General features: G+C 37.1%; 1 protein-coding gene and 1 long non-coding RNA gene across 3 annotated transcripts in view; one reads left to right on the forward strand and one right to left on the reverse strand.

The window, feature by feature from the left end:
- The window catches only part of LOC139133947 (uncharacterized), a 45,884-nt gene extending 20,232 nt beyond the window's left edge, over nt 1-25,652 (reverse strand). Inside the window, exons 1-4 of one of the 2 annotated variants that reach the window (XR_011552680.1) lie at nt 25,514-25,642; nt 24,033-24,769; nt 23,029-23,099; nt 16,289-17,184 (exon numbers count right to left, since the gene is read on the reverse strand). This is a non-coding gene — a long non-coding RNA (uncharacterized lncRNA). Of the gene's footprint in view, nt 1-16,288; nt 17,185-23,028; nt 23,100-24,032; nt 24,770-25,513 lie in introns of both variants that reach the window. The other variant, XR_011552681.1, reaches the window with a different exon arrangement.
- Nucleotides 1-27,023, forward strand: part of LOC139133946 (kinectin-like) — a 34,567-nt gene extending 7,544 nt beyond the window's left edge. Inside the window, exons 4-9 of the mRNA XM_070700766.1 lie at nt 1,041-1,117; nt 2,263-2,554; nt 3,033-3,607; nt 11,016-11,380; nt 16,316-16,441; nt 25,211-27,023. Coding sequence (XP_070556867.1) covers nt 1,041-1,117; nt 2,263-2,554; nt 3,033-3,607; nt 11,016-11,021 — 950 coding nt within the window. The 3' untranslated portion in view covers nt 11,022-11,380; nt 16,316-16,441; nt 25,211-27,023. The remainder of the gene's footprint in view (nt 1-1,040; nt 1,118-2,262; nt 2,555-3,032; nt 3,608-11,015; nt 11,381-16,315; nt 16,442-25,210) is intronic.
- The last annotated feature ends 726 nt before the right edge of the window (nt 27,024-27,749 follow it).

A 27,749-nucleotide genomic window follows, 5' to 3' on the forward strand; every position in this document is an offset into this window, starting at 1 on the left:
GGTGTGTTCAACCTTCATGATAAAACATGTACTAGCATAGAAATAATGACACAGGATATATGGATATCTCAGAAAATGCAAGTATAAGACATTGATGAACATTATTGTTACTGTAACATTTATTGTAATGGGACACCTCGTACCTCATACCATAGAGCTGACACGACACATCAAACAGTGATTTGGCCATTTTTACAATAGATATGACATACTTCTGATTACTAAGAAATATACACAGGGTACAATGTATGTACAATAAAACTGCTAGCATTCCATAGGTTACTTTGATATTGCCATGGAACATCTGCAAGTGGTTCCTTGAATTTGGATTGCAACTATATGTGGGAAACAAAAAGTAAATAATGTTATTGTACACTCCATAAAGATTAATGCCCCACATGAAGCTCCTTATATGGTTTAACCAGATATGAAGAAGATATAAACAGATGTTTCAGTACATGCAGGGAGCAAAGTTGTCTGTGAATTAACTTTCATTTTCTTGGACAACATACCTAAATCTTTTTATGATCAGCACTGAAAAACCTAAAAATTTGGTGCAGCCATGCCTGGGACAAAAGCAAGATCTGAAAAGTGTTTCTCAAATATGCTCAGTGCCAGTCATTTCCCATGGAACTGCAGCATTTTGCTCGATCAAAACATAGTACTTTGATTACTAGAACAAATATATGTATCAAGTTTCATAAAATTTTGTGTGGTCACTATAACTTCACTTAAAGTGATAGCATGAAATATAGAAATTAGCCAAAGCTCACCAAAAATGCTGAATGTCACTTAATTGCTAGTGTTGTGTCTTTGCTTAGTTAATGTTTCATTAACTTTCTTAAAGTACTTTTCTTATTGAAGACTTTGTTAAATATGCAAATAAGCATAAAACTGCTATGACTTTGAAAACTGTCAAATGATTTAAAGTAATGAACAGGTAAGATCACATCCCCTTAGCACATGTAAAATGTTTTTGACAAAAAAACAAAACTTTTGCTCTTTCAATGCTAAAACAAATCATTTTTGTTTCCTTTCAGGAGATGGTGGGGGAGTACAGCCAGTTACATTTTACGGTGAGATAGAAGACGATGGTCATTGTAACTTGGATTTAAAGGTACAAGAAAATACACTATGAGTCTCAGAACTAAACAGGAACACAAAAATTAGCAAATACTTAAAGGTTTAACAATAGCAGTTGGTAAACTATGCCAAAGTCACTTGTTGGCTGAGAGAGTTTATTGGCAGTGCTTATTCTGGTCCCCTGACCCATTTCTACCACTCACTGTACTGCTAACGGAAATAGGGTCAGGTATGGGCTATTGTAAGCATGGCTTTCAATTGTCAATAGTACAAATGCAGTGATTGCATTGAATTTATTCCAACGTGGAGTTGTACCTTCAAATTTAGATTTTGTTTGTCCATACCTGCCTATATTTTGGACATAGCTTATGGAATACAGTGAGATTTTTATTGAAGCCAACCCATCAGTAATATCAGAATGAAATACAACAAGATTTGATTGAAGCCAACCCATCAGTAATATCAGAATGAAATACAACAAACTTCTGTTTCTTACATGCCTCGATGTGAGTGCAAATCAGTGAATTGATTTGAATAGGAACATCCGGGGAGTTAGCAGGCTGTGTCAATGATGTACAGACCAGTTTCTATAGTTACCCTGTCTGGTGAACCCCTTTGACATTTTTGACATCAAGGTAGATGCATGGATGTTAAATTTCCATGCATGCACTATTGTTTTGACTTTCATTAAAATCTGTTTCATGCTGGTCTATAATGGTAAAATGTTTGAGAATGCCCTGCATGTACGTAACTAAATGTCATAAACCATTAACTCTGTGAAGAGGCATGTAATATACATATATTCACCAGGTAAAAATATACAATACTGTATTTATGTAAATATACCGGTGTGTACATTATGATTCAGTAGAATGTAGACCTGGAAATGTTGTTAATGAATTGTGCTGTGCTGCATTATATCTTGACCCAAAGTGCTACTTACTATCACAGGATTTTAAGGTGTACATGTACTTTTGAATATTTTAAGACACCTCATTGTAGTACAGCAGTATATCATGGTCACTATACATTTCAATATGCTATCTGACAGACATGGCAAAAATTGTTAAGTACTTGATTCAAAGGAAATACAAAAGCCATGGCAAACTGCTGTTACATCAGTGTGGGAAAGATTTTTTGCATCAATATCTTTTCTGATACATGTGATTTGTGTGTTAGGGTGAAGAGCCTCCCTTGTCACAGCAAGCAAGTGATCAAGTTGTTGTCACAGCAAGTGATCAAGTTGTTGTCACAGCAAGTGATCAAGTTGTTGTCACGGCAAGTGATCAAGTTGTTGTCACAGCAAGTGATCAAGTTGTTGTCACAGCAAGTGATCAAGTTGTTGTCACAGCAAGTGATCAAGTTGTTGTCACAGCAAGTGATCAAGTTGTTGTCACAGCAAGTGATCAAGCCGTTGTCACAGCAAGTGAGCAAGGTGTTGAACAAATATCCCAGACCAAACTGGAACAAAGTGAGTATTCATTAGCTGCAGATAAAACCTTGACCTGGCTGAAAACTCAAATAGTCTTTACCAAATAATCTAAGCAGCTTATGTGACAAGTAGAGTATTTTGGGGTACCCATAGGAAACCTGGGGTTAGGTCTTTACTAATATTTAATCAAACATAATTCACGACAAAGTATAGCACGAAATATACCATGAATATTTCATCAATGGTAGGTTCTTAAGAAATACAGTAGGCATTTGCAAAACTTTAAATTAATGTTAAGTTTATTGCATTATAAAATTACCCTTAAAAACACTTAATTGTCATCATATAGCATGCTGTCTTTCTCACACAGGTTACATGTACATGTACCCTATATTGTTATGAACTTGAAACAAAACATTACAATTTACATCTAGGTTTTCTAAAATTGTTAGCAAATTAACCAAACACATATTTTACACTGCGCAACGGCAATTATTATGCAATTTTTTTGTTACAGAATTGGAGGAGGAACTCATCATTCAACATGATCAACCAACTCAGCCAATCACAGCAGCCCAAGAGTCACAGGCTAGAAGTTTACTGCCAATCAAACCAAGTAAACAACTCACAGATTCTGACATCAGATACTCGGCATTAGCTGAGTCTAAAGTTCAGTCTTTGCAAACTCAGCTTGACATATCAGAATCCAAAGTGGAGTCTTTACAAAGTCAACTTGAAAAAGCTTGCACAGAAAAGCAAATTCTGGAAACCCAATTGACTGAAGCACTAAAGGAAAAATCACAATTTGAAAAGCAGTGCCAGGAATACATGCAGCGCTGTCATAGCGCTGAAAAAGTAGTTTCTACACAACTAAGTGATATTCATGCACTTACAGATAAATTGGAAAAGTTAGATTCCAAAAATATTGAAAAATTACAAATTAAGCTCAAAGAACAAAACAAAGTTATAACTGAACTGAAGACAAAACTATCTCAGTTATCTGATGCACAATCTGATATTGAACTGCAGAAGATACTTGCAGAGAGTCCTCAGCTGGAGAACAAACTATCACTTCTGAAACCGTACACAAAGGTAAGTATTTATTTGTTTGTTTGTCTGTTTGTTTGTAAGAAATGCATTCATAAACATAACTTGGATGACCATTCAGGCTTATACTGTTTTCTTAAAACTAACTTGTACAGTACATCATCATACCATGTGTAATATGACAAGTGACCTAGCTGCAGATAGATGTCTGCTGCACAGGGCTTGAAAGCTCGAAAGCGAATGATCGAAAGCTAAATAAGGTCATCCCCAGGGACCTGTATACATGGACCAAATATTGAAGTAGTCTGACCAGCTAATGGGGCGAAGACGATTTTTGCCTAAAAATAACAAACTTAGCCTAAAAATACACATTTGCATATTTCACATTTTGAACAAATCTGATAAAGGTCATCTCTGGGGACCTGCACCACCAAATAATAATGGAATCAGACTGGCTGTATAGAAGAATCTTGGAATGTAAAAAGTTGATGGACGCTGTACGCTGGACACCACCATTTATCCACCTAATAAGCATACCTGTATAAGCTCCATGTTGCTGACAGCGGAGCTAAAAAGGGTCTACGTGGGCTTTGGTGACCAAACGTGCAAAACACCTAAGTATGCAAAGTCAGTCCCCAACAACAAACTACACAATAAGCGAAATGAAAAGCTGACGTAAAATATACAAAACTTTAAAGTAAAAAAAGCTATGGAAAAAATAAAAAAACATGTTTATGTACTGGTAGGTCTATGAAAGCAGCGGATTGTCGATATACAAGACTTAGTGTCTTGAGGATAAAATGAACTATGAAATTTTTTCAAATACAATTTTTTTATTACTCAGTTAAAAGCAGACATTGAATTGAAGGTTCATGATGCCCTGTGTAGATTATTCTATAAATTGTCTACGAGATTAAAAAGAGATGGTTACAGCGACCAGCAATAATTGGTTAGCTAAGAATCCAAGTGTTGCAGCCACCATAAAGCTTAATAGACATCCAATTCAAACATATAAAAACAGCCATTATGATTTTTTTCCTTTAAGTTACTGATGAAATCAAACTTGATGTTTTCAGTGAATTTTTCACATAACATTCTTGTAGTTTGTGAACTTTTACTTCATGTTGTAATTAATGCAAACACAATAGGAAACCCACATAACACTGTTGACAAAGAAGAAAATTATTACCTGCTGTCAAGACTGATCAAGCACAAAAACAATCATACCTTAAATTATGTACCCATGCTGCTCAGGGATTGAAATTAAAATTTTAGAGTTGTTGTCCGTGCAGACCATCAGCAGGTATGTAAGGGTGCCGGAAATCGACAAGTGCGGGGCCAAAGTGAGGGCCAGCACAATCAAAGTGCGAGCGAATGTGAGGGCTTGAAGTGAGGGCTCTCACAATCGAAGTGCGAGCAAATGTGAGGGCTTGAAGTGAGGGCTCTCACAATCAAAGTGAGAGCGTATTTGAGGGTTGAGACTTGCGAAAATCAGTACTAAATTCACCTTGATCGAATGAAGACTTGTGATCAAAGTCACTGCTAAAAGCGCGATACGATCTCCACTTGAGTGTAAACGGCGCAGCCCTGTGTATGAGCATGCATGGAGCTACAGCATCGATCGAAGCTTCACGATATGAGCGAACCGCTAATAGAGTACATGACGTCCCTGACGGAAAAAACTGTCAAACACCGTAAAAATATGAATGAGGCATTTTGTAATCTTTACATCGTTGAGTTTCTTTAAGAATATAATGTCTGGCTGATTTTTAAAATCGGCGACTGACTGATCGAGCAGGGATCGCACATTCAAAGTGCTTGTCAAAGTGAAATCAAACGCTATATGTGCGACAGGCAGAAATATTAAAACATCAGTCATCGCCATGATTAGGTTATACACTGTCAGGACTGATAAACACTTTCTTGTAAAGCTTTTAAACTTGAGATAAGCCCATCGGGGGATTATCGTTATTGAAATTAATGCCATGACAATAATGACACACGACTGATCACGTCGTTCAAAATCTCAAGTGTCTCTCGACACTCATGAAGGCGCGACTTTGCACAATTTTTAAATAACGGGTATTTATAATCTAGTATCGAAGTTTGACATATCGACAATTTTGGGACTATAGAATCGATACTAGAATCGAATGAACTGCGGTTGTCCCATGGGAAGCCGCGTCTGTGTAACCGCGATGTTCACCGGCGTTTTAGGGACTGTAATATCGATACTACACGATACCAGAATAAATTGCTTGGAGCCATGGCACGCCCGGTCTGTTAAATCGACGAATATGTACCCGATATTTATCGGCGATTTGGGGATTCTAATATCGATATTAGACGATACTTGAATGACTTGCCCTGTGCCTCGGCACGCCGGATCTGTGAAATCTCCGATATTTACCCTATATTTTTCGGCGATTTGGGGACTCTAATATTGTCGGGAATGGAAATCCGACAGAAATAATGCAAAACAGATAATATATTTCCCTTTTTATTATCCAGGGTTCTGTACACATACTAATGACGATTTCACAGCGTCAGTTTATGTATTAGTTTATTTGTTAGTTAAATGAAGCCATAACATGCAAATCTGACCTTTCCGTTGTTTTTTATTTTATGTCGACTTTAACATTTAACTTTGGTCGTAGACCCTCGAGAAAAACTGTGATCTTCATCGTTACCAGAACATTCACCATGACTGGTATCAAAAAACCCTCAAAATTCTGTGTGTCATTACTCGGAACGTGCCTTGCAAGAGCAAAGTGTACATATTCAGAACGTCAGTTTGATCGTTAATGAGATTCAGTGTTAAGTACGAAGTATTGTTGTCGGGGACCGCTTGGCAAATAAACGTAATATATTCCAAGATAGATCGCACAAAAAAAAAACAGCAGTTGCCTGTCCCGTTTTTCTCGAGGGTCTATGGTTTGGTGTATATAAGCTTAGAAGTTGAACCACGGATTAAAATGTGTGTTGTAGCAGAATTACAGAACACATCGTGTCTGCTTGTCTGTCCATCAGTCACACCAAGACGAATTTCCCTTCGCCACAAATATCGATACTAAACGATACTAGAATGACTTGCCCTGTGCCTTACAGTTCTGGCCAAACCCGACTTCAAAGGACTGACTCTAGCTTCGATACTAGACGATACTGGATTCTGTCAAATCACAAGTAAATATCCGAATGTATCAGAGATTTCACCACCTCACACTTCTTGCCAAACCCGACTTCCAAGGACTGACTCTAGCTTCGATACTAGATGATACTAGATTTTGTCAAATCGCAAGTAAATAGATATCGGAGATTTCATCACCTTACAGTTCTGGTCAAACCCGACTTCCAAGGACTGACTCTAGCTTCGATACTAGACGATACTAGACTTTGTCAAATCGCAAGTTAATATCCGATATATATCGGAGATTTCACCACCTTACAGGTTTGCGTCAGGGTAGCGTCAGGGTTCAGGTGTCCGAATTTAACGTGTTCATCGGGTCGATGGCATGTTCAAACCGAAAATACCGTGATGTAATATTTTTAGACTCATACTCTCGCCATTGCTGCATTGGTAAGGTTGAAAAAATACGCGGAGTCTTTGAGGTCGGCAGTAATGCTCTGTCTTATTTATTGTTGACAGTACAACCGAATGTCTGAAAATTTTCAACGGTGAGTTTTAGTTACACGTTCAGTATTTTACGCGTGCGCCCCTTTGGAAGCAAAAAACTTCCGACTTTTATACAAGCTGATAACTTGCTCCAGACCATGACAATAATTAATTAAGTGTCTAGTTATGACGTTTGACCAATTCAAGATTAAACTGCAATGATCATTTCGACCACACCCGATATTGACACAAGAGAGAGAGAGAGAGAGAGAGAGAGAGAGAGAGAGAGAGAGAGAGAGAGAGAGAGAGCGAATGTTGCGTATTTTACTGGGAAATAGCCACTGCGTTCAGTTGAAATATGTTTCAACACCACCTTTCTTACGATCGACTAAGTCTAGGTTGTTGTAAACGTAAATGCACAAAATGTCTTTGGCATCCTACATGTACATGCCTGTCACAGAGTTTATGTTTATCTCAAGGCTGATTCACGATGCATGCATAGGACGGTGATGCATATTCGTTTTACAGCAAGTGATTCGGTCGCGATGTGTTGCTCGCCGATAGATTGCTTGTTCTAATCATCAAGTCGTTGGCTTAAAAGTTTCAGAGCCAGACGGCACAATCATTTCCGCTACAGACAATCAACGTATGAATGTGATGCAATTCAGGTCGCAGAGCTTTCTGATTATATAGTATGAAACAAAGGAGACAGTCAAATTTCTATCTAATGACTGGTCAATCGCTGACTACACAGAGATAGCTATGATTTCTGTGACAATATAATTGACCATGGGATTGATTCAGTGAACAACATTCAAGGGCTCGTTGACCAAAATGGCATTCTTTATTGAGGTAAAATATCCATCATTGTTAACAAAATGTAAAGGTTACAAGCATTCATGACCCCTGATATTCTGATGAAATTGATCTTTTGAAATGATTATCAAACTTTGTGTACAGAGAAAATAAAAAGCATACTGTCAGTACAAACGTAAAAAAGAATTTGTCATTTGCTGTTGTCTGATTTCTCAGTTTTAGTAGCTATTGATCATAATTTTTTTTAGCTCCGCTGTCAGCGACGCGGAGCTTATCAAATAGGTTGATTTTCCGTCGTCGTCCGTCGTCGTCCGTCGTCGTCGTCGTCGTCCGTCAACAATTGCCTTCTCCTCTGAAACGCAAGTCCAATTGCTTTGAAATTTTAAATGTGGTTCACTTGGGGTGACCTCACTTAAGTTTGTTCAAATCGTGGTGAAATTTGCATATTTGTATTTTTGGGGCATTTTTTGGTGTTTTTGGTAAAAATATCTTCTTCTCTGAAACCGCTTGTCCGATTGCTTTGAAATTTAATATGCAGTTTACTTATGGTGACTTCAGTCAGATTTGTTCAAATCGTGGTGAAATTTGCATATTTGTATTTTTAGGCAATTTTTGTCATTTTTGGTAAAAAAATCTTTAAAAATCTTCTTCTTCGAAACTACCGGTCAGATAGCTTTGAAATTTGGTACATATGTCCCAAGGGATGATCTATTTCAGATTTGTTCAAATTGTGAAGAAATATGCAAATTTGCATTTTTAAGGCAATTTTTGCCATTTTTGGTCAAAAAATGTATTTCTCAAAAAGTACTGGTCTGATAGTTTTGAAATTTGGTATACAGGTTTCTATAGATGCACTGAGTAATATATATAGAATTTCTGGTGAAATCTGTAATTTTGTATTTTTGGGGCAATTTTTGCCATTTTTGGTCAAAAAATGTGTATTGCCAAAACTACTCATCTGATAGCTTTGCAATTTAGTATACAGGTTCCTACAGATCACCTTAATGATATTTGTAGAAATTATGATGAAATCTGCGATTTTGTAATTTTGGGGCAATTTTTGCCATTTTTGGTCAAAAATGTGTATTTCCAAAAGTACTCATCTGATAGCTTTGCAATTTAGTATACAGGTTCCTACAGATCACCTTAATGATATTTGTAGAAATTATGATGAAATCTGCGATTTGTAATTTTGGGGCAATTTTTGCAATTTTAGGTCAAAAAATGTGTATTTCAAAAACTGCTCATCTGATAGCTTTGAAATTTGGTATACAGGTTTCCATAGATGAACTAAATGATATGTATTGAAATAATGATGAAATCTGAAATTTTGAATTTTGGGGCAATTTTTCCCATTTTTGGTCAAAATATGTGTTTCTCAAAAAGTACTGGTCTAACAGCTTTGAAATTTGGTATACAGGTGTCTATAGATGAACTCAATTTGATCTTTTGAAATTATGATGAAATCTGCAATTTTTATTTTGGGGGGGCAATTGTTGCCATTTTTGGTCAGAAAATTTTATTCTCAAACACTACTCATCAGATAGCTTTGGTTGACATGTTCCTAGGGATGATCCGATGTGATATATTCAAAGTATGATGAAATCTTCAATTGTGTATTTTTGCAGCTTATTTTAGCCACTTTTTCTGGCCACTGCATTGAGCTATCAAAGATTTCCACCTTCTTCATCAACATGTGTCAAAAATAGTTATTCTCTACATAAACACAGCGGAGCTATATCGGCCGCTAGGTCGCTTGTTATACTCAAAAAATCAATCATAGAAAACCAGACAAGTCTCCAAAAATACATTTTCCCATGATCTTACTTTATCTGGTGAACAACAAGCCACTCTAAAATTTCTTCAAAAAAGTTTCCTCTTTCTTCGAAAATTCTCCGGCAAAAAACTCCGCATACGACGTCATGTCGGATCAGTATCAGAGTTCACGTGCCCAGGTCGTGAACTGGTTTAACTGAAGTCACATTTATCAGTCACGCTATAGTCGTGAGCTTACAATGGTACCAGAAGAAGTATCGCTCGCTTGAGTTGCATGTATTTATAATAAAAAGGATATCTGTGATATTTGAAATGCAATGACTAACAAACACGAAAAGGTTAACGAAAAAGACGGAAGTGATGTAATGGGTCATGATCTGTACGCAGGTCATTGTGTACTCGTTCTGTGCTCAGCCGTTCAACTGTTCACAGAGCTTGCCGCGCCGCGACCTTGTTCTGGAGATAGTAAGTTTTTATTCAACGTTGAAAACGACTTTGACTCTCATTTTTCGTATGTCTGAGCCCGAATTTGATCGGTTCAAGGCGCCCCTCACTTCAAGCCCTCACATTCGCTCGCACTTCGATTGTGAGAGCCCTCACTTCAAGCCCTCACATTTGCTCGCACTTCGATTGTGAGAGCCCTCACTTCAAGCCCTCACATTCGCTCGCACTTTGATTGTGCTGGCCCTCACTTTGGCCCCGCACTTGTCGATTTCCGGCACCCTTACATACCTCCCATGAGAAAATATTTTGGTGGCTGAAGTGAAAATGATGGTCACTACTAAATGAATGTTAGTGTCACAATTTGGTTAAAAGCCTTCCCTTCAAAACTTGTGAACATTGTAGTGTTTTTGAATTATTAGACACATTTGATAATATTGTTGTATTATGCTTTTTAAGCTTTCACTGTGAGGTTAATGTTTAACCAAAATGGCTTGAACAGATCATTAACTGGAAAAAAATTGCTTTCTGAGACCTCAAAATTAACATTTCTCTTGGTGACAAAAAGACTTTACTTCAAACAATTTGTAACAGTGTAACATTTTTTTCATGGTTTTAAAATTTCACAATTAGGGTAAACAATGGTGGTCCATAAGGGCATTGCATTTTCATTTGTTTGTCAAAAAATAAATTCAAAAGCTGGTGGTTTCTGGACTCATAAAGTCTATACATTTTGAACCCTGTACTCCTGTGTCATTAGTGTTGTTTCATTGAAAAGCTTACTGTAAATTTATCGTTCATATTTAGAAGTGATTGAGACTTCAGCAGATGATGGATATATTGAAACTAAAATTGCTGAGATGGAGGAAGACGAAAGACCACAACCTGAGATGACTGGCAGGGATGGAAGTGAGATGGAGACAGCCACACCAACACAACCTGAGATGACTGGCAGGGATAGAAGTGAGATAGAGACAGCCACATCAACACAACCTGAGATGACTGACAGGGAGGGAAGTGAGATGGAGACAGCCACACCATCACAACCTGAGATGTCTGTTAAGGAGGGAAGTGAGATGGAGACAGCCGCATCAACACAACCTGAGATGACTGGCATGGAGGGACATATATAAAGACAAAAATGGTCACCACAGCAACAAAGCATCTGACAGGTAACAAAAGTTTACCACTAATTTATATGATGTTTGCAATGTATAGATTGGCATATCAATGAGGATAACATACTAACTGACAGAGAAAATAATGTAGTCAACCTCCCATGATTATAAATAATGTTACAACCTGCAAGTTCAGTTTGACCATGATTTAGCAAATCACAAGGCAAACACTTGAATTTCCGGACTGATATATTTAGTCCTGTAGACTGTCTTTATGGCACATGGGAGGAAACAAGATTTCTGAGCATTTCAAAAGAATTCATTTTAACAGTAATTTTTGTATAGCATAATTGGAAGAAAGTAGATAAATTCATCATTCAGCCATATCATGGGAGTAGAAGGGACAAGGGTTTTTCATGGCAGAACACCAGAGAAAGCACAACAGTATATTGGATGGATGAATATTATGGGCATACTTTCACACAATGAGAGCTCAACGGTCATTACCTGTCCTAAGCCTGGGGACTGTTCACTTTCTTTGACTTCGGCTGGGTCGGATGGGGGGTGGGGATGGGGGGTTGGATATTTTGCTGATGTCATAAAGTGGCTAACGTTCCCCCCCCCCCCCCCAATATTCCAACTTTTGAAGACATGGTGACCCCTATTCTGTATTTTGGGCGACGAAAGTAAAACAAGAGGTGGAAATTAATCATTCAGTCACCTGTGTTTTTAATGAAATTTTTTCATGTCAGTTGTACCGGTAATATAGGAATTTCAAAGTGTTAATTTTAATTTTGAATACAGTATTTTGAATGAGCTGTGAATGTATTTCACACTTTCTATGTATAACCAGATGTCCTGAAGTGTTGAACATAATAGCAAAGAAGCAAAAACACCCTATATCGTGCATATATGTATTGGAATCTTCACAGAACCAACAGAGTAGTCCAATATAATGCATAGTGCTAAATGTTTTCCACTGGGACATCATATGCTTTGTTTTCTTTGTAATATTACCAGTTTTTAAAAATGGCGGGAAATCAAAATAACGGTTAAAATTTAAATTTACTTGTCCAATTTTTCAGTAGTAGAAGACTATATCCTTTAAATTTATAGAATTTAAAGAAAACCAGAGAAAATAGAAAGCCTTTTTCACATCAACAAATTTCAAGAGTTACAGCTACAGGGGCTTTAAAGTCACGGTCCAAAGGATGTAGTTATAACATGTCTGATCATTAAAGTTGCACTTCCAAGCATCAAAAATGCAACTGAATAATGAAATTTGTGGCTGGCACGATGCATTTTTGGCAATTATGATAATGAGCCCGTGTCGAAATTCAAAAACACACTAACCCCACCTATTGGGCATTTCAAAAATATGATGATCCCCTCCCCAATCACAAAAGTCAAAAACAGGGTGAAACCTCCCACCCTCAGACTGAAGAAACTGACCAGTCCATATATATGTCTTTGGCATGCATATTAACTGATGAGTAGGATGTCACAAACTTGTACCATATCAGAAACGGATGACTCACTTCAAAGTGAGCTGGTTTTGTTTATATTTCTTCACAAATGAAAAATATGTTGAAGTAGACCAACACACTAATGGTATTATGTTCTTAATTTGACTTATACTGTGTCATAAAAATAATTATTAGGCTGTGTTCACAAAGAAATGGAGAGGGGGCTGGAGGGGGCTGGAAAAATTTCAGTGGGGATTTGAAAATTCTGGGGGACACTAGTCTGCCTATAGGCGAGGGACCTGAAAATATTTTGGTTCCCAACATTTTGATGTCATCCAATGGTTTAATGTTAGTAATAATTAAGCAAAATATTGAACTGTTTTATAGCATTTAATGACTTTAATTTTGAACATACCGGTATCTACAGCATAAAATTTTCATCAAAACAACAAGTTGGCCTAGTAACGGTGTAAAGGCTGCAATTGTTGATAGCTTTTTCAATATTTCTATGCAATATATCAAATACAGTTTCTTAGTGTCTCTCTACAGCATGCTGAAACACACAATATTCAGTAACGTCAACAAAGCCTGTGGGTATATCTAAATATTGATGATAATTGAATTACTGGTAGAGTTCAGACTGAAAGTTATATCCGTCAATGATACGGTACAAACGCATGCTACACGTACACAGGCTGCAGTATGTATGTGTTAATTGGCAAGCTGAATACTGGACAGCTCAACATGCTATAGAGAGTAGAACAAGAACACACTACAGTCGTTCCAACTTAACAAAAATAATGTCAAAATACAATGTTAATACAGCTACTGCCCTGCTATTGCCTATGGGCAGTGTCAGTGTCACTGCATACCGGCAGTGACAGAAGTAGCTCTGAATGTAGCTGAAGAAGAGTTCAGGTCATATGACATTCATGACAGTGAAACATACTTGTACACAAGATCAAGCCAGAAAGCAACACATAATAATTAAATATTAGAGAAAAAAGATGCGCTTGATTTTCTACAAATGCACGTAAAAAAATCACAGTTTTTCTCAAAAATCATTTTTTTTACCGAATTTGCCATTATTACACCGAAAATTTCTGAGATTAAAATGTTTATTTGAATGGAATATTTTAAGCTTCAAGTACTGTCAATTTTGAAAAACATTTAAAAATGGCATCTAAGTCATATACCAGTATGTCTTGTACTTTTGAAAAAAAAATATTGTTTTCGGTATGGCACTGTGCCCAATTTTTAACAATTTGGCAAAATGTAGCCAGGAATTCACAATCTCTCATGATTGTCATTTTGTGTGCTCTTTGGCTGGTGTGTGTCACTGACCTGGCTAGAGTTGGATAAACTCAAGTCAGCCTAGACTGATAAATCCAACAAGTCATTGACAATGACATAGTCCCCACTTGTAATAGGAGTATTAGTCTTGATTGGGCAGGGAAATGTGGTCATTAAGAAGTATCACTGGAGTGTATATGTTGAGATCTATGGGCACATAGGTCTATGTCGTTGTTCCCAATTTGAAACACATGAGGCATGTCTAAGTTATGGTTCTAAATTGGGAAAAAAGATCAGACCTCTAGCTGTATTGGCCAGCCAAGAAATACATATGCGCATAATAATGAGGTACAAGATGTGACATCTTAAGGTCTAATATCCTATCAGAATTGGAGGGTATAGAACTTGTGGTTACTGAGTTATGCATATATATGTATAATCAAGGTCAAAGGTCATAAGGTCACGTGACATTTTGAAAAAAAAATTGTATTGCTAATTAATCCCTATATGCCAAAAATCAGACCTCTAGCTCTATTCCCTTGCCCAGAATTAGATGTGTGCATAATTAATGAGGTAAAGCGTGTGTTGTCATAAGGTCTCCCATCCTACTAAATAAAAAGGACATAGCACTTGTGGTTACGTATTTATCGACATAAACGTATATTTCAGGTCAAAGGTCATCGAGGTCACATGACATTTGGCAAAAAACTTTTTTCCTATAGTTATCCCTATATACCAAAAATCAGAAACCCAGCTCTATGGGTTTGCTCAGAATTAGAGATGCACATAATTAATGAGGTACAGTATGAAGCATCATAAGGTCTCCCATCATACCATACATTACCGGAAGGCTCCATTAACTAGGAATACCCTACTTCCCTAGAGGATCAATTTCACAGACCTGCCTTTCCTACAATGGCAGTACAATGGCACCAGCTGGATTAGATAAACATAACAATGGAACATTCACACCTTGAGGATTAAAAGTCTTCTGTTTGTCACCCGATTTGCTCAGGCAAGGACTCGGGTTTCAGGTACCATGCAAGTAAATGCAGTTTTCCCCTAATGATATGAAGGGTGTACCACTTGTGGTTACTGAGTTATGAACAAATATGTATATTGAGGTCAAAGGTCATCGAGGTCATGTGACATTTTGTCAAAATAATTGTATTGCTAAGTTATTGCTATATACCAAAAATCAGACCTCTACCTCTATTGACTCGCTCAAATTAGATATGCACATAATTAATGAGGTACAATATGTGGCGTCATAAGCTGTCCCATCATACCATATATGAAGGGTGTAGCACTTGTGGTTACTGAATTATGGACATATATATGAGGTCAAAGGTCACCAAGGTCACGTAACATTTTGTCAAAATATCTGAGATATCTGCGTGAACGGATGGACTCACGGATGGACATGACCCAATCTATAAGCCCTCTCGACTTCATCCGTGGGGACTAAAAACTGTGTCACTGCATCCTTTTTGCAATATGAATATGATGAGAAACTAAATTTTTTATTTTTTTGGCCTTATACTGGGAGTCTATGGAGACTGCCTTATACATGGGAGTCTATGGAGACTGCCTTATACAGGGAGTCTATGGAGGTGAAAACTAAAAGTCCTCAAAACAGGGCCAAATTTGATCGCATTCTGAAACAAATCGACGTGCATCTGTATGGGGTAGGGTACTATCCTTGTGCAAAGTTTGAAAGAAATTGACCTGGGCATGTCTGAGATATTTGCGTGAACGGACAGACGGACGCATGCACGCACGCACACACGGACGGACATGACCAAACCTATAAGTCACCGCACGGTGTCCGTGGGGACTAAAAAGTCAACTGATGCATTTAAAAATGAACCAATTTGAGAACTTGCCTTATGAATATTATGAACCTGCTGATAAAAGGTAGTGTTTAACATCTGCAAGCAGAAGTATGGTACACAATGTTACTTTGCACACATTCCTAATAAGTATTTGGCTATATGATAATTTTGGAGGGGGACTTGAAAAATTTTGATCATATAGACAGGAGTTGGGACTTGAAAATGAGAAATCTGATCCCAGGTGCTTGATGGGGGTGTGAGATTCTATTAATCTCAGCCCAGTGGGGTGTGGGATTCAAGCAGTCAAAGAACAATACAGCTGCATCAGTTCTGTATGTGTTAAAGTCAAACCAAAATAATTTACTCACCTCAGACATTTTTTTGTCCATCCATAGAGAAAAAAGATTCCAGTGGTATGTTGGGAAAGTTCTTCAAACGTCTTGTTGGTCGTAAGGAGAAAACTGATGGTAGTAAAGTGATGTCGAGTGGTAAAAAGGAACTGAGTGGTTCAGCTACTCCTGGTAAGTAAAAAGTTGGCTAGTGGTCCATGTGTCCTCTGTGATATCTAGTGGTATGGCACTGCCTGGTGGTAAAGAGTTTTCTAGTGGTCCAGTGTCCTCTTGGTGTCTGGTGGTAGCACTACTGGTAGTAAAGAGTTGTCTATTGATCCAGAGTCCTCTGTGATGTCTAGTGGTATGGCACCGCCTGGTGGTACAGAGTTTTCTAGTGGTCCAGTGTCCTCTGTGATGTCTGGTGGTAGCACTGCCTGGTAGTAAAGAGTTGTCTAGTGGTCCAGTGTCCTCTGTGATGTCTGGTGGTATAGCACTGCCTGGTAGTAAAGAGTTGTCTGGTGGTCCAGTGTCCTCTGTGATGTCTGGTGGTATAGCACTGCCTGGTAGTAAAGAGTTGTCTAGTGGTTCAGTGTCCTCTGTGATGTAGCACTGCCTGGTAGTAAAGAGTTGTCTAGTGGTCCAGTGTCCTCTGTGATGTCTGGTGGTATAGCACTGCCTGGTAGTAAAGAGTTGTCTAGTGGTCCAGTGTCATCTGTGTTGTCTGGTGGTATTGCACTGCCTGGTATTAAAGAGTTGTCTAGTAGTCCAGTGTCCTCAGTGGTGTCTGGTGGTAGAGCACTACCTACCTGGTAGTAAAGAGTTGTCTGGTGGTCCAGTGCCATCTGTGATGTCTGGTGGTATAGCACTGTCTGATAGTAAAGAGTTGTCTACTAGTCCAGAGTCCTCAGTGGTGTCTGGAGGTATAGTACTACCTGGTAGTAAAGAGGAACAAAGTGGAAGTGATTCAGAGTTCATAGAGGAGATTTTTGGTTATCGTCTAGAGCAATATTAGCTCCTAAAGACCTAGTTCAGTATACACCAAACAGTGTTACAATTATTATATGTCCACCATTGGCTTAAAAGGCAATACCTTGATCAGACCTGAAACAATATTTTTTCAGACCCTGAGATACAGATATCTTGTACACAGGATTTCCTGTACTTGCATAGATATTTCACTGATGTCTTGACACATGAGTCTCACAAAAAGGTTTCGGACATACACATCCTCAAACCAAGCCATAAATAAATACTTCAAGACAGCATGTCTTAGTTTTTCATCGATACCATGAAGCAAGTGGCATGATAGTGTGTTTTATAGGTTGTTTTAGTACATTACAAGTCAAAATTGCCTAGCAGTTTCTTGAATTCTACCAGACTGACACAGTACATGTACTGGTATAATCTTTAAATATTTACCTGTTTTATAAATTAATCATAAGCAGAGGTTGCTATATGATTTTTTAAAATCTCTTCATGATGCTTCTGAGAAAAAGTGTGTCAAACTCCTTTATCAAGGCATCCATTTTGATTTTGTCAAAAATGTAACAAAATACCATGGATTTAAAATAATATACCAGTCCCACCTCTGACAGCTGCCAGTATTCCTCATCAGGCACTGTGACTTCACTTCAGGTATGTAGGAGTATCTCAAACCATACACTCCGAGTTCAAAAACTTAGTCGGACTTATAAGTCCAAGTACTCGGACTTGCATACTCTGAGTAAAACTGCTTACTCGGACTTGTATACTCCGAGTACCGGTACATGGCCTACTCGGCCTTGACTTCGCCGAGTAAAACGTGTTCCTATAAATGCATATTTTGCCATGCTGGACAAGAAACGATCTGTCGAAAAAGGTATTTTATTATCACAGAGTTTCCAGCTGGCGCAGATCGATATGTCGAAAATCTGCTCTTTGAAAAAGAATTTCATTTTCACGATATTGTCCTGTAATCTGTTGCGCAATGTATATTTAACCACGGTCCCTCCACAAGGAGGGACTGTGATACCATGGTCCCTCTACAAGGAGGGACCGTGATTTTACCCTCAGAAGAAAGCTGCTGCCACAGCCAGCAGCGAAGTTTTTTGAAAGATGACTTAGAAGTAAGATTTCCAGTGAAACAAATAAACTTCAGGCAAGTCCAGTTATTCAGTTCGACATCACACAATCATTCCATTAATTAGCGAAATCAATACATGATATCACAGGTCAAGTCAGGTCATTATTTACGACCAAGTGGTCACTCGCACTCGGTTCATACCATACACGAGCGCACTGTGCTTATTTTATTTTGAAAAATTATTAGTTTAATTATTTTATCAAGACATAAATATGCCTAAAATGCTTGGGCAAGTCTATCATGGCCTCGCCACGCTAGCAAACCAAGGCCATGACGTCACAGGTCGACAGGTCATTCGATAATGGCGTCCGTAATCTAATAACTCGCCGTGTTCATCCCGGTGATCATGAAACGTTGTTTTGCCCAATTCAAATCAGGATCTGATCCGGTAATGAAACGAAAAGACAAGAAAAACTCATAATTTGCGTGACGGTAGCTACACTCGACAACTACAATGACGAGAACTGGCAGAGGGAGTGTACACAGATCAGAGATCAGACAGATAGCTCTTTTCTCTGAGCGACTGAAAGTACATGTACTGTATACGCTATTTGCAAATTTTTATCACAAGATCGAATATTTCCTGTGTTTTTCCAGCATTGTTTTTTCTATAAGCAAGTGTAACTCGGCGTATTCAACTCCGAGTAGGTCATGTACTCGGAGTATACAAGTCCGAGTAAGCAGTGTTACTCGGAGTATGCAAGTCCGAGTACTCGGACTTGTAAGTCCGACTCGGTTTTGGAACTCGGAGTATGCTTTTGAAGGCACTCTTACATACCTCTTCACTTTGACAATTTAAGTTATTCAGTGTATGGTGTAATGTAATAGTATTTGCTATTGTACTGAATCCTTTAAATAGCAAAGGTTGCCTTGCCATAACTTTGCAGAACTATCTGATAATTCCATATTTTTCTGAACATCTTGTCATCAAGGCCAGCAGCTTTGGGAATCCTACAACTAAAATTTACAAAGGAATCAAATTTGAGATCTTTAATTGTGCCAAGAATTCACTTACAGACACAGAAAGCTGGTCTTTCGAGTGACCTGACTAACCTTAGTTATAAAGTCTCTGATCCTAAACATTTTTCTCTCTTTGAAAGAGAATCCTATGAATTTCTAACGGTAAAATATTTGAAATTCAAACATAATTTGAATTGTGCGTTGTCCCACAATTCATGATGATTAAGGTGGCTGGAAAGGCTATTTTTGCACCAATTCTTTTCTCAGAGTTAATGTCAAGTTCCAAGTGTTAGAATCAAGATATTTAGTTCAAATTTTCAGGATAACTCCCTTAGTTAATACTTTCTCCAAAGTATATAAAAATTGTATATTTGCAGCCATGATTTTGAAATATGACACCAGTAAGTATTAAAGTTTAATTTTTCATATTTTTTTTACATATTTGAATTTAATAATAATTGGATAGTATTAATATTACCAAATTAGTTATAAATATGTTGACACTATTTATTGTAAGATTTGTACAGCAGGATTTGTAATTATTAAAAATTCTTTCAAATCTAAAAATGTGATATTTCTAAAAGTACTTCAAATACAGGAAAATTGTGCCATACAAATCTTATCTGTAACCTTGTTAATAGGCTGTAAAAATTCCATGTCCATATCTCATTTCAAAGGTTGGATTAAATTGGTATACAATTATGTAGGAAAACTGTTATTCTGTCAAAAATGTTGAAAACAAGCCATATTTGCACCCCTCTTTTGAAGTCACAGAGCAGTTTTTTTGGTTAATCTCACTTTTGACACCTCTTTGACACTCAAAGAATCTAAAAATGCATTTACAATGGCAGTCACTCACTCTGAATGCCAGCACCGCCTTGTCAAACTTTCCTGAAAAACAGCAAATAATGACTTTCTCTTTTCAAACATTTTATTAAAAGCTAGGGGACCTCTACCATAGTTAATACACTGAAGACTCCCCAACTTCTTCTTATTTGGTCAGTTTTTCAGAAGTTTCAACAGGCTATAACTCTGCAATGCCTTTGTGCCCAAATGTCTAGTTTTTTTATTCCACAGAGAATGTTGACTACTTTTATATTTTAAAAGTTTTATTGAAGTTTATAACTGACGCTCTAGCCTTTCAACCACCTAAATGCCACTTGCTGTACCACACTTGTGTTCTCTGTAACATGTCAAGAATGAATCATAATCCATGAAAACTACAAGTGTATGCATCAATACTGCATAGGCATGCATGGGAAGATGTGGAGAACTGTAAAGGTGTCAAGACAACTGAACTGTTCTCTCACATTATCGTTTGTCTTCTTGAATTCATGTAGTCCTGTATATGAGTTAATATGTAATGTGTAGGCTAGCATTGTTCAGGATATACGTGTAGCTGGGCATTCAGGAAAAGCATTTCTACTGTCTAGCAAAACACAACATTAGATTTTCAACCTAATATAAATGCAACCCCAGGAGGAATATGACCCCCTTCAAGGCACTCACTAACAGTGACATTCAAATGGTTGGGCAAAGATATGTAAGTAGCCCTTCTTGGCTGCTATAACTATCTGTAGTTGACTTCAAGGAATGCCACCAGGTTATGTTTCTCCATGTTCTGTCTTTACTTTCCAGTTTGAAAATCTATTGTATGGTACTGAACAGAAAGATATACCTGTACCATGTGGACATCATCCATCACTTGGCTTCTGAAACTTACATGGATCATGAAATTTTAAAATATTTTTTGTCTAAAAACAAAGGCATTCTCTTCACACAAATCTTACTTGTTTTTGCTAAGCAAAATTTCATTTGACAGGGTGTATGATGATAGAAAAACACTAAAAACTTAAATTTGTAACATAATTTGGTTTTGTCAAAAAAATTCACACAAGTGTGTTAACAACTTGACTGATGTCATGTAGAAAATAACACGTGATCCTTGCCCATTGCATCCTGAACAGTTAAAGGCAGCAGAATACAAAATATATATATATATATATATATATATATATATATATACCAGTATATATATATACCAGTATATATATCAGTATATATCAGTATATATATATATATATATATATATATATATATATATAAGAGCAGGACGTAGATTGATGTCTTCATCGGACTGGCAGAGTGCTCAATAGTTGAACTAGAGCCATAGGTAGATGAAAGTCCGGAGCTGGATTATTAGATTAAAACATTTATTCGCTACTCAGAGTTTCGTGCATCTTGCGATGTAGTCATCAGGCAACTGCCAAATACAAACCAATACATTCTAGAGTAATGAGAAAATAGAACAAAGGCATTCTGAATGGAACATATCGTGATGCGCGTATTTACGCGCGCGTATAAGTGTTTAATTTGTGTGGGATAGCAGAAATCTTTTAGAGTGCCTGCAGGCACTCTAAAAGATTTCTGCTATCCCACATAAATTAAATACGCGCATCACGATATGTTCCATTCAGAATGCCTTAAGCCTATTTTCTCATTACTCTAGAATGTATTGGTTAGTATTTGGCAGTTGCCTGATGACTGCATCACAAGATGCACGAAACTCTGAGTAGCGAATAAATGTTTTAATCTAATAATCCAGCTCCGGACTTTCATCTCTCTCTCTCTCTCTCTCTCTCTCTCTCTATATATATATATATATATATGTATATCCCCCTTATTCGAATGAGTGTGGCTGCGTGGCAGACGAGTGATTCCCAGTGTAGCGGCCATATCCCTCCGAGCCATTGGCAAGGGGGGATACGGCCGCTACACGGGGAATCACGAGTAAATCTTTGTACGAGGTAGACAACACAACATGCCGGTAACATTATAGCGTATTAAAATGTCAGTGGTGCCCTTACGTAGAAATCAAACATTTCAATAACAATTGCAAATCAATGACGAAGAAACAGAAATTTATAAAAATTCTAGTATCGACGGTATTTTGTGTTTTACACATATATTTTAATACTCCATATTTCCTTATGCTTCATTACCATCCCACTTTTGCATTTCAGGGATTTGAAAATAAGTTCTGAACAGCTGATTTTTTGTTTAGTTTTAAAAGTAGTCCGGGTCCAATATCCACCACATGTGGAATATGGATTCATCATAGTCATATGCCTATAGTGTGATGTCATACTATAGGGATAACTGGGTCAATGTATGTGATAAATATCTATAGGGGGATGGGGGCATATTGGAGCTAACAAGAACAGAATATCCATTGACTCAAATTATGGTTATAGTTATGAAGAGTGACAAGTAAAACATTGGTGAACCATAACTGTGATGACTGCCTATCTCAAATCAGAGAACACTGGAGTATGGTACAACATGATGACAACTATCGTTTACCTTATGAAACATACCGTATCACTTTCTTTTGAAACACTTGAGGATAATGTATCAATTATCAAAACAAAGATCAGAGTAAGTCTAAACTCTGACATACAGTTTCCCATATTGGCGTAACAATGATGAAAAAATCAGGTTTAAAAGAATATTAAGAAAATGATACCAATATTTGAAAACAGTAGGAAATATTGAAAAGAAATAAGTTCGCTGTGATCAATTCTGGTTTGAGAAGACACATATTTTAAGTGAATCACTAAACAAAATGGAAAACTCTTCTCCTGCATGCTATATATTCTTAATCTGTTGAAAATAAAATTTGCATTTTACTTACATAAAATGACAGCTATTCCACACAATACCCAGCTTCAAATACGCAGTCTGACACCATCATATTACTTGAAACTGTTGTGTAACAGGGAAAAAAGGAATCATTGGTGATAAAAAAGCTAATATTGAAATTGTGACAAAACAGTTATCTGTTGAAATAAATCATTTGAAGTGAATAATAATAAAAAAAGTTTATCAGTTTAAAGAATCGGAAACGACCAACTGTGAAATGAGTACACGATATATTGATATTGAAACAATGTTACTACTTTTAGGAGTAGTCTAAGGGGTTTTTGGATACTTGCATTACATAATCGCAAAAATGTATTTTTAATAACAGTTAACTGTATTTTGTTATTAAATGTAACCATTAATCAATTTGCTGAGTCACTCAGACTGAACCAATTCATAATATGAGAGTAAATGAGAATTTTTGAACCAATGTCGATAAAAGCACTCAAAATGGCAACCTAAAATTTTTCACCAGTTTAATCATGCAGATAAAAAAGTGCAGCGAATTGAAAACGTTATTTAAGAAAAACTGGTATCTACCTGTTGAATTACTTGTAAATTTAAAATTACGACATGATGTGACTTAAAGCTTAATAAAAGCAGAAATATTGTTTTTTCACCAAAATGGTATTTTACCATCATCTATCATTGGTAGAGTCAAGCAATGTGGCATGTTGAACAATAGCTTGGTATTATCCTAAAATTATTTTGAAAGTACTTTTGATGTAGCTGAGCAAATAGAGCAGATATACACAGATGAGAATTTTTGAACCAAAGTCTATAAATGTGTTGCTATGGCAACATGGCATTTACTAAATTCACCATATTATCTAAGGATTATACAGCGATACAACAATAGCAAGTGAAATCAATGACACACATTTACAAGCTGAGTTGTTTAAAACATTTGGAGAGCTATTTTCAACAAAAACTTGTATTTATTGTGTTGCCATGGTGAAAAAGGCATTAAAACTAAAAAACTATGATAATACTTACATCAAAAAGCTTGGCTGTGTAATTATCGTGACACTACAATTTAATCTGTGTCAATATTTGTTCAAAGTTCCAAGGTATTTGAATTACTGTACTGTCAGATTGTCAACACAGATCTGCTGGTTGTTCTGTTTATCTTGCTTTGACCTTTGACCTTTCTGGGCAAAACACAGAAGATCATTCAGGTGACATTTTTGAACCAAAATCTATCAAAAGTGTTGCTATGGCAGCATGCTGGTCATCAAATTAAGTACAATCATGACAAAGACCCCTTCATCACTATATGTTAATCAAAGACAATTATTTAAACTACATATTTACAGCTGTGTTGTTGGTTAAATTGGAAATGGCTACATTTGGCAGAACATTCACATATTGTGTTGCTATGGTAACATGGCTTTCATTAAATTAACCATATTGGGAAAGTAGTGTACCGCAACACAACAATAGTAAGTGTAATCAATAACACACTTAAAAGCTTGGATGTCTAAAACATTTGAAAGGTTAACTTATGACAAAAATGTGTATTCATCGTGTTGCCATGGTAAAGAGGCATTATAACTAAAAAACTATGATAATAGATACATCAAAAAGGATGGCTGTATATTCACCATAACATTGCAATTTAATTTGTGTCAATATTTGTTCAAAGATCCAAGGTATTTGAATTACTGTACAGTCAGATTGTCAACACAGATCTGTTGCTTGTTCTGTTTATCTTGCTTTGACCTTTGACCTTTCTGGGCAAAACACAGAAGATCAAGTGACATTTTTTGAACCAAAATCTATAAAAAGTGTTGCTATGGTAGCATGATGGTCATCAAATCAAGTACACCAGACAAAGTCCCCTTCATTACAATAATATGCTAATAATCAAATATGATCAATAAACTACACATTAAACGCTGCAAATTAGATTGTCATTGGAAATGACTTACAGTATCTTTGACAGAACATTTACTTGTTGTGTTGCCATGGTAAAATAATATAAACACTAATAAAATGGCGATAATAAATAAACTAAAAAGTGAGGGTGAATGATTGACTTGGTAATATAGTTTAATGTGAATCCATATCTGCTTTCAGCTTCAAGATATATCTATCAACTCTAGTGCAGCCTTGTTGTCACTGCATTTCTATTTCAGTTCCAACTTATCCTGTTTTGACCTTTGACCTTTCAGGACGTTGGTCAAGAAGAATTCTAAAGGGTCATCAAGGACAGAAGTTCAAAGGTGTGAAAGGTCTGGCATTCCACAATGATAAACTTTTGGTGTGTGACAGAGACAACAATATTGTACACATACTGAATCAAGATTACACATGTGAAAAGGAGTTGGGCAGTTTCAGTGGTCAGTTTGCCAAGCCATTCAAGCCACAGTCCATAGCTGTCTCTCAGGACAACCTCTACTTCATCCTTGATGTCAGTAATGTGCAAATAGTTATTTGTGATCAAAATAATAAAGTTATCAGAATAATTACCCTACCTACAGACTCAGATCCCTGGTGCATAGCTCTTGTGAAGGGGTTTATTATTGTTACAGATGTCAAAGGTCACCGCGTCCTGAAGTACAGCCAGACTGGACAGTACATTTCTGAGTTTGGTCGTCGAGGTAATCATGAGACACAATTTGACTGGCCTGGCTTTGTCACTGTCAACAGTAAGGATGTCATCATGGTGTCTGACAGTAACAATCACTGCATCAAGTGTTTTGACACTGACTTGAATTACTTGTACAAATACGGTCAGTTCGGTACCGGCGATAGTCAGCTGTACTACCCACACAGCATTGCCGTTGATGGCGCTGATCATGTTTATGTTTGTGATTCACTCAATGATAGGATTTCGATTTGGAGTCGAGATAGGACTTGGATTGGTCATCTTTTCCATGGTCAAGTGATCGACCCCTGGTACATGGCAGTGACCGCCGACGGTGATAGAATTGCTGTTGGAGGAGATCCCAGCGATGAAATCTATGTATTTTCTAAGTAGACAGAAACACCTAGATGATGTGTAAATGTCTAAATTTCATCAAAATATTGAAATTTGTTCAAAAGTTTTGACGCGCTAATTTTAATCGTCACTCAAGCGTGACGAAACGATCGGCCTGCACTGTTTACATCACTCTCCAAACTAATAATCGGTCATTTCTCGCATTTAGAACCGATATTTCGGGGGCAAAATATTCAAAGTTGTTGTCGCTACTTCTCTAGAGTTTGAACATGATGGAATTTAATAATTTCAGAAGCATTTTCAGTGAAAAAATCGAGGAACTTTGACAAGAAGTGTGTTACAATCGACGGTGATTTGTCAACATCACAACACATGAGTCATGTCAACAAATCAATATGGGGGTTATTTTCAGCATTTCCAAACAGAATTTTGAACTGAAATATTCAACATAGCTGTCACTTCATGTCTTCGATACAAATATGCCAAAAGTGAGTTGTTTACGATAATTTGTAATGAAATATTTGAGTCATTTTGTCAAGAGGTGTGTTCTGCAATGCAAGCTTACTGATTACAGAACCGATCCCATCACATCTCAACTCGTAGAGAATGGCGAATCAACAGTTGTGTGTGTGAAACAATATTTTAAAAAATTACCTGCATATCCTCTGTTATCTATGGTTTCAAGTTTTCCTATCGATGAACTAAAATTACGCCGACATAAGTCATTATATCCAATGCCCCTACAGACACGATGTTGACCCGACGCCATTGCGATGAACTGTGACAGTGGTTCTGGAGAGGGCGCTATCACACAGCTACATGCACCTGAGACATGACGAGTGTGTACGTACATGGAGAATGACCGGTTAGCTCTTCTACAGATACTGGGGGCAGTATTAGGACGTCAGCTTTCCATTGTTGTTTAATTATTCATATGTTGACATTTGTATCGTAACAAGGACATTTTTTTAGTATCATTTATCGTTTGGATGTTTCTAAATGTATCATGATAATAAACTCTGGTAGAGGGACCGTAAGTCAAATCAACTTTACTGTTCTCTGTGGCATGACGCCGAGAGGATCTGTCAAGATCTGCACTTCATATTTTTCCCCGACTGTTTTTTTGTGATTTCAAGAGGATGGTAAAATTTGGTAAATGTACACGGTAGTTCTAAAAGTTAACCCGTGACGAAATGTTCAGGGGTTAGGGTAGTTCAGAGTGCACCGGTGTTCAGAGTACACACATTTTACTATATTTAGCATTAAATTTAATTTTCCCCGTAGAATGTATAATTACTTTTGAGATAAAGAATTCAGTATCGAAGGCGTATAGTTTTCATTCGTGACGATTTATCAAAATCATTCTAATTTTATCTTAATCTCAAGTCTTTGTGTAACAGGCTTCGTGCACTGGAGTTAGGAGCATCATGAGAGTCCGCGTACAGAACGCTTTGCGTTTTCAGTTCTACAGTGATTAGAAGGAAATGCCCCGCAGCAGGGAACTCATTGCCCGAAGTTAAATCAATGTATGGATATTTTGTTTTACTAGTGGTTGTGTACTTCTGACCCAAAAAACCCCCGACGATTGAATAAATTAGCATCGAAATCGGCCACATCTTAGGGGCGACGTCAAAAGTTCAATGTAGGATAAAAAACTTAATTCCCTTAGTTTCCCCCCAAACCCCCCCACCCCCCCTAGAAACCTAATTGACTTATATTGAACCTGTTGCCAGGCTCTTTCTATATAAAGCAAAGCTAAGGATCAGTCA

Source organism: Ptychodera flava, chromosome 5, assembly GCF_041260155.1.
Source record: "Ptychodera flava strain L36383 chromosome 5, AS_Pfla_20210202, whole genome shotgun sequence".
In the NCBI taxonomy this organism is placed as follows: Eukaryota; Metazoa; Hemichordata; class Enteropneusta; family Ptychoderidae; genus Ptychodera; species Ptychodera flava.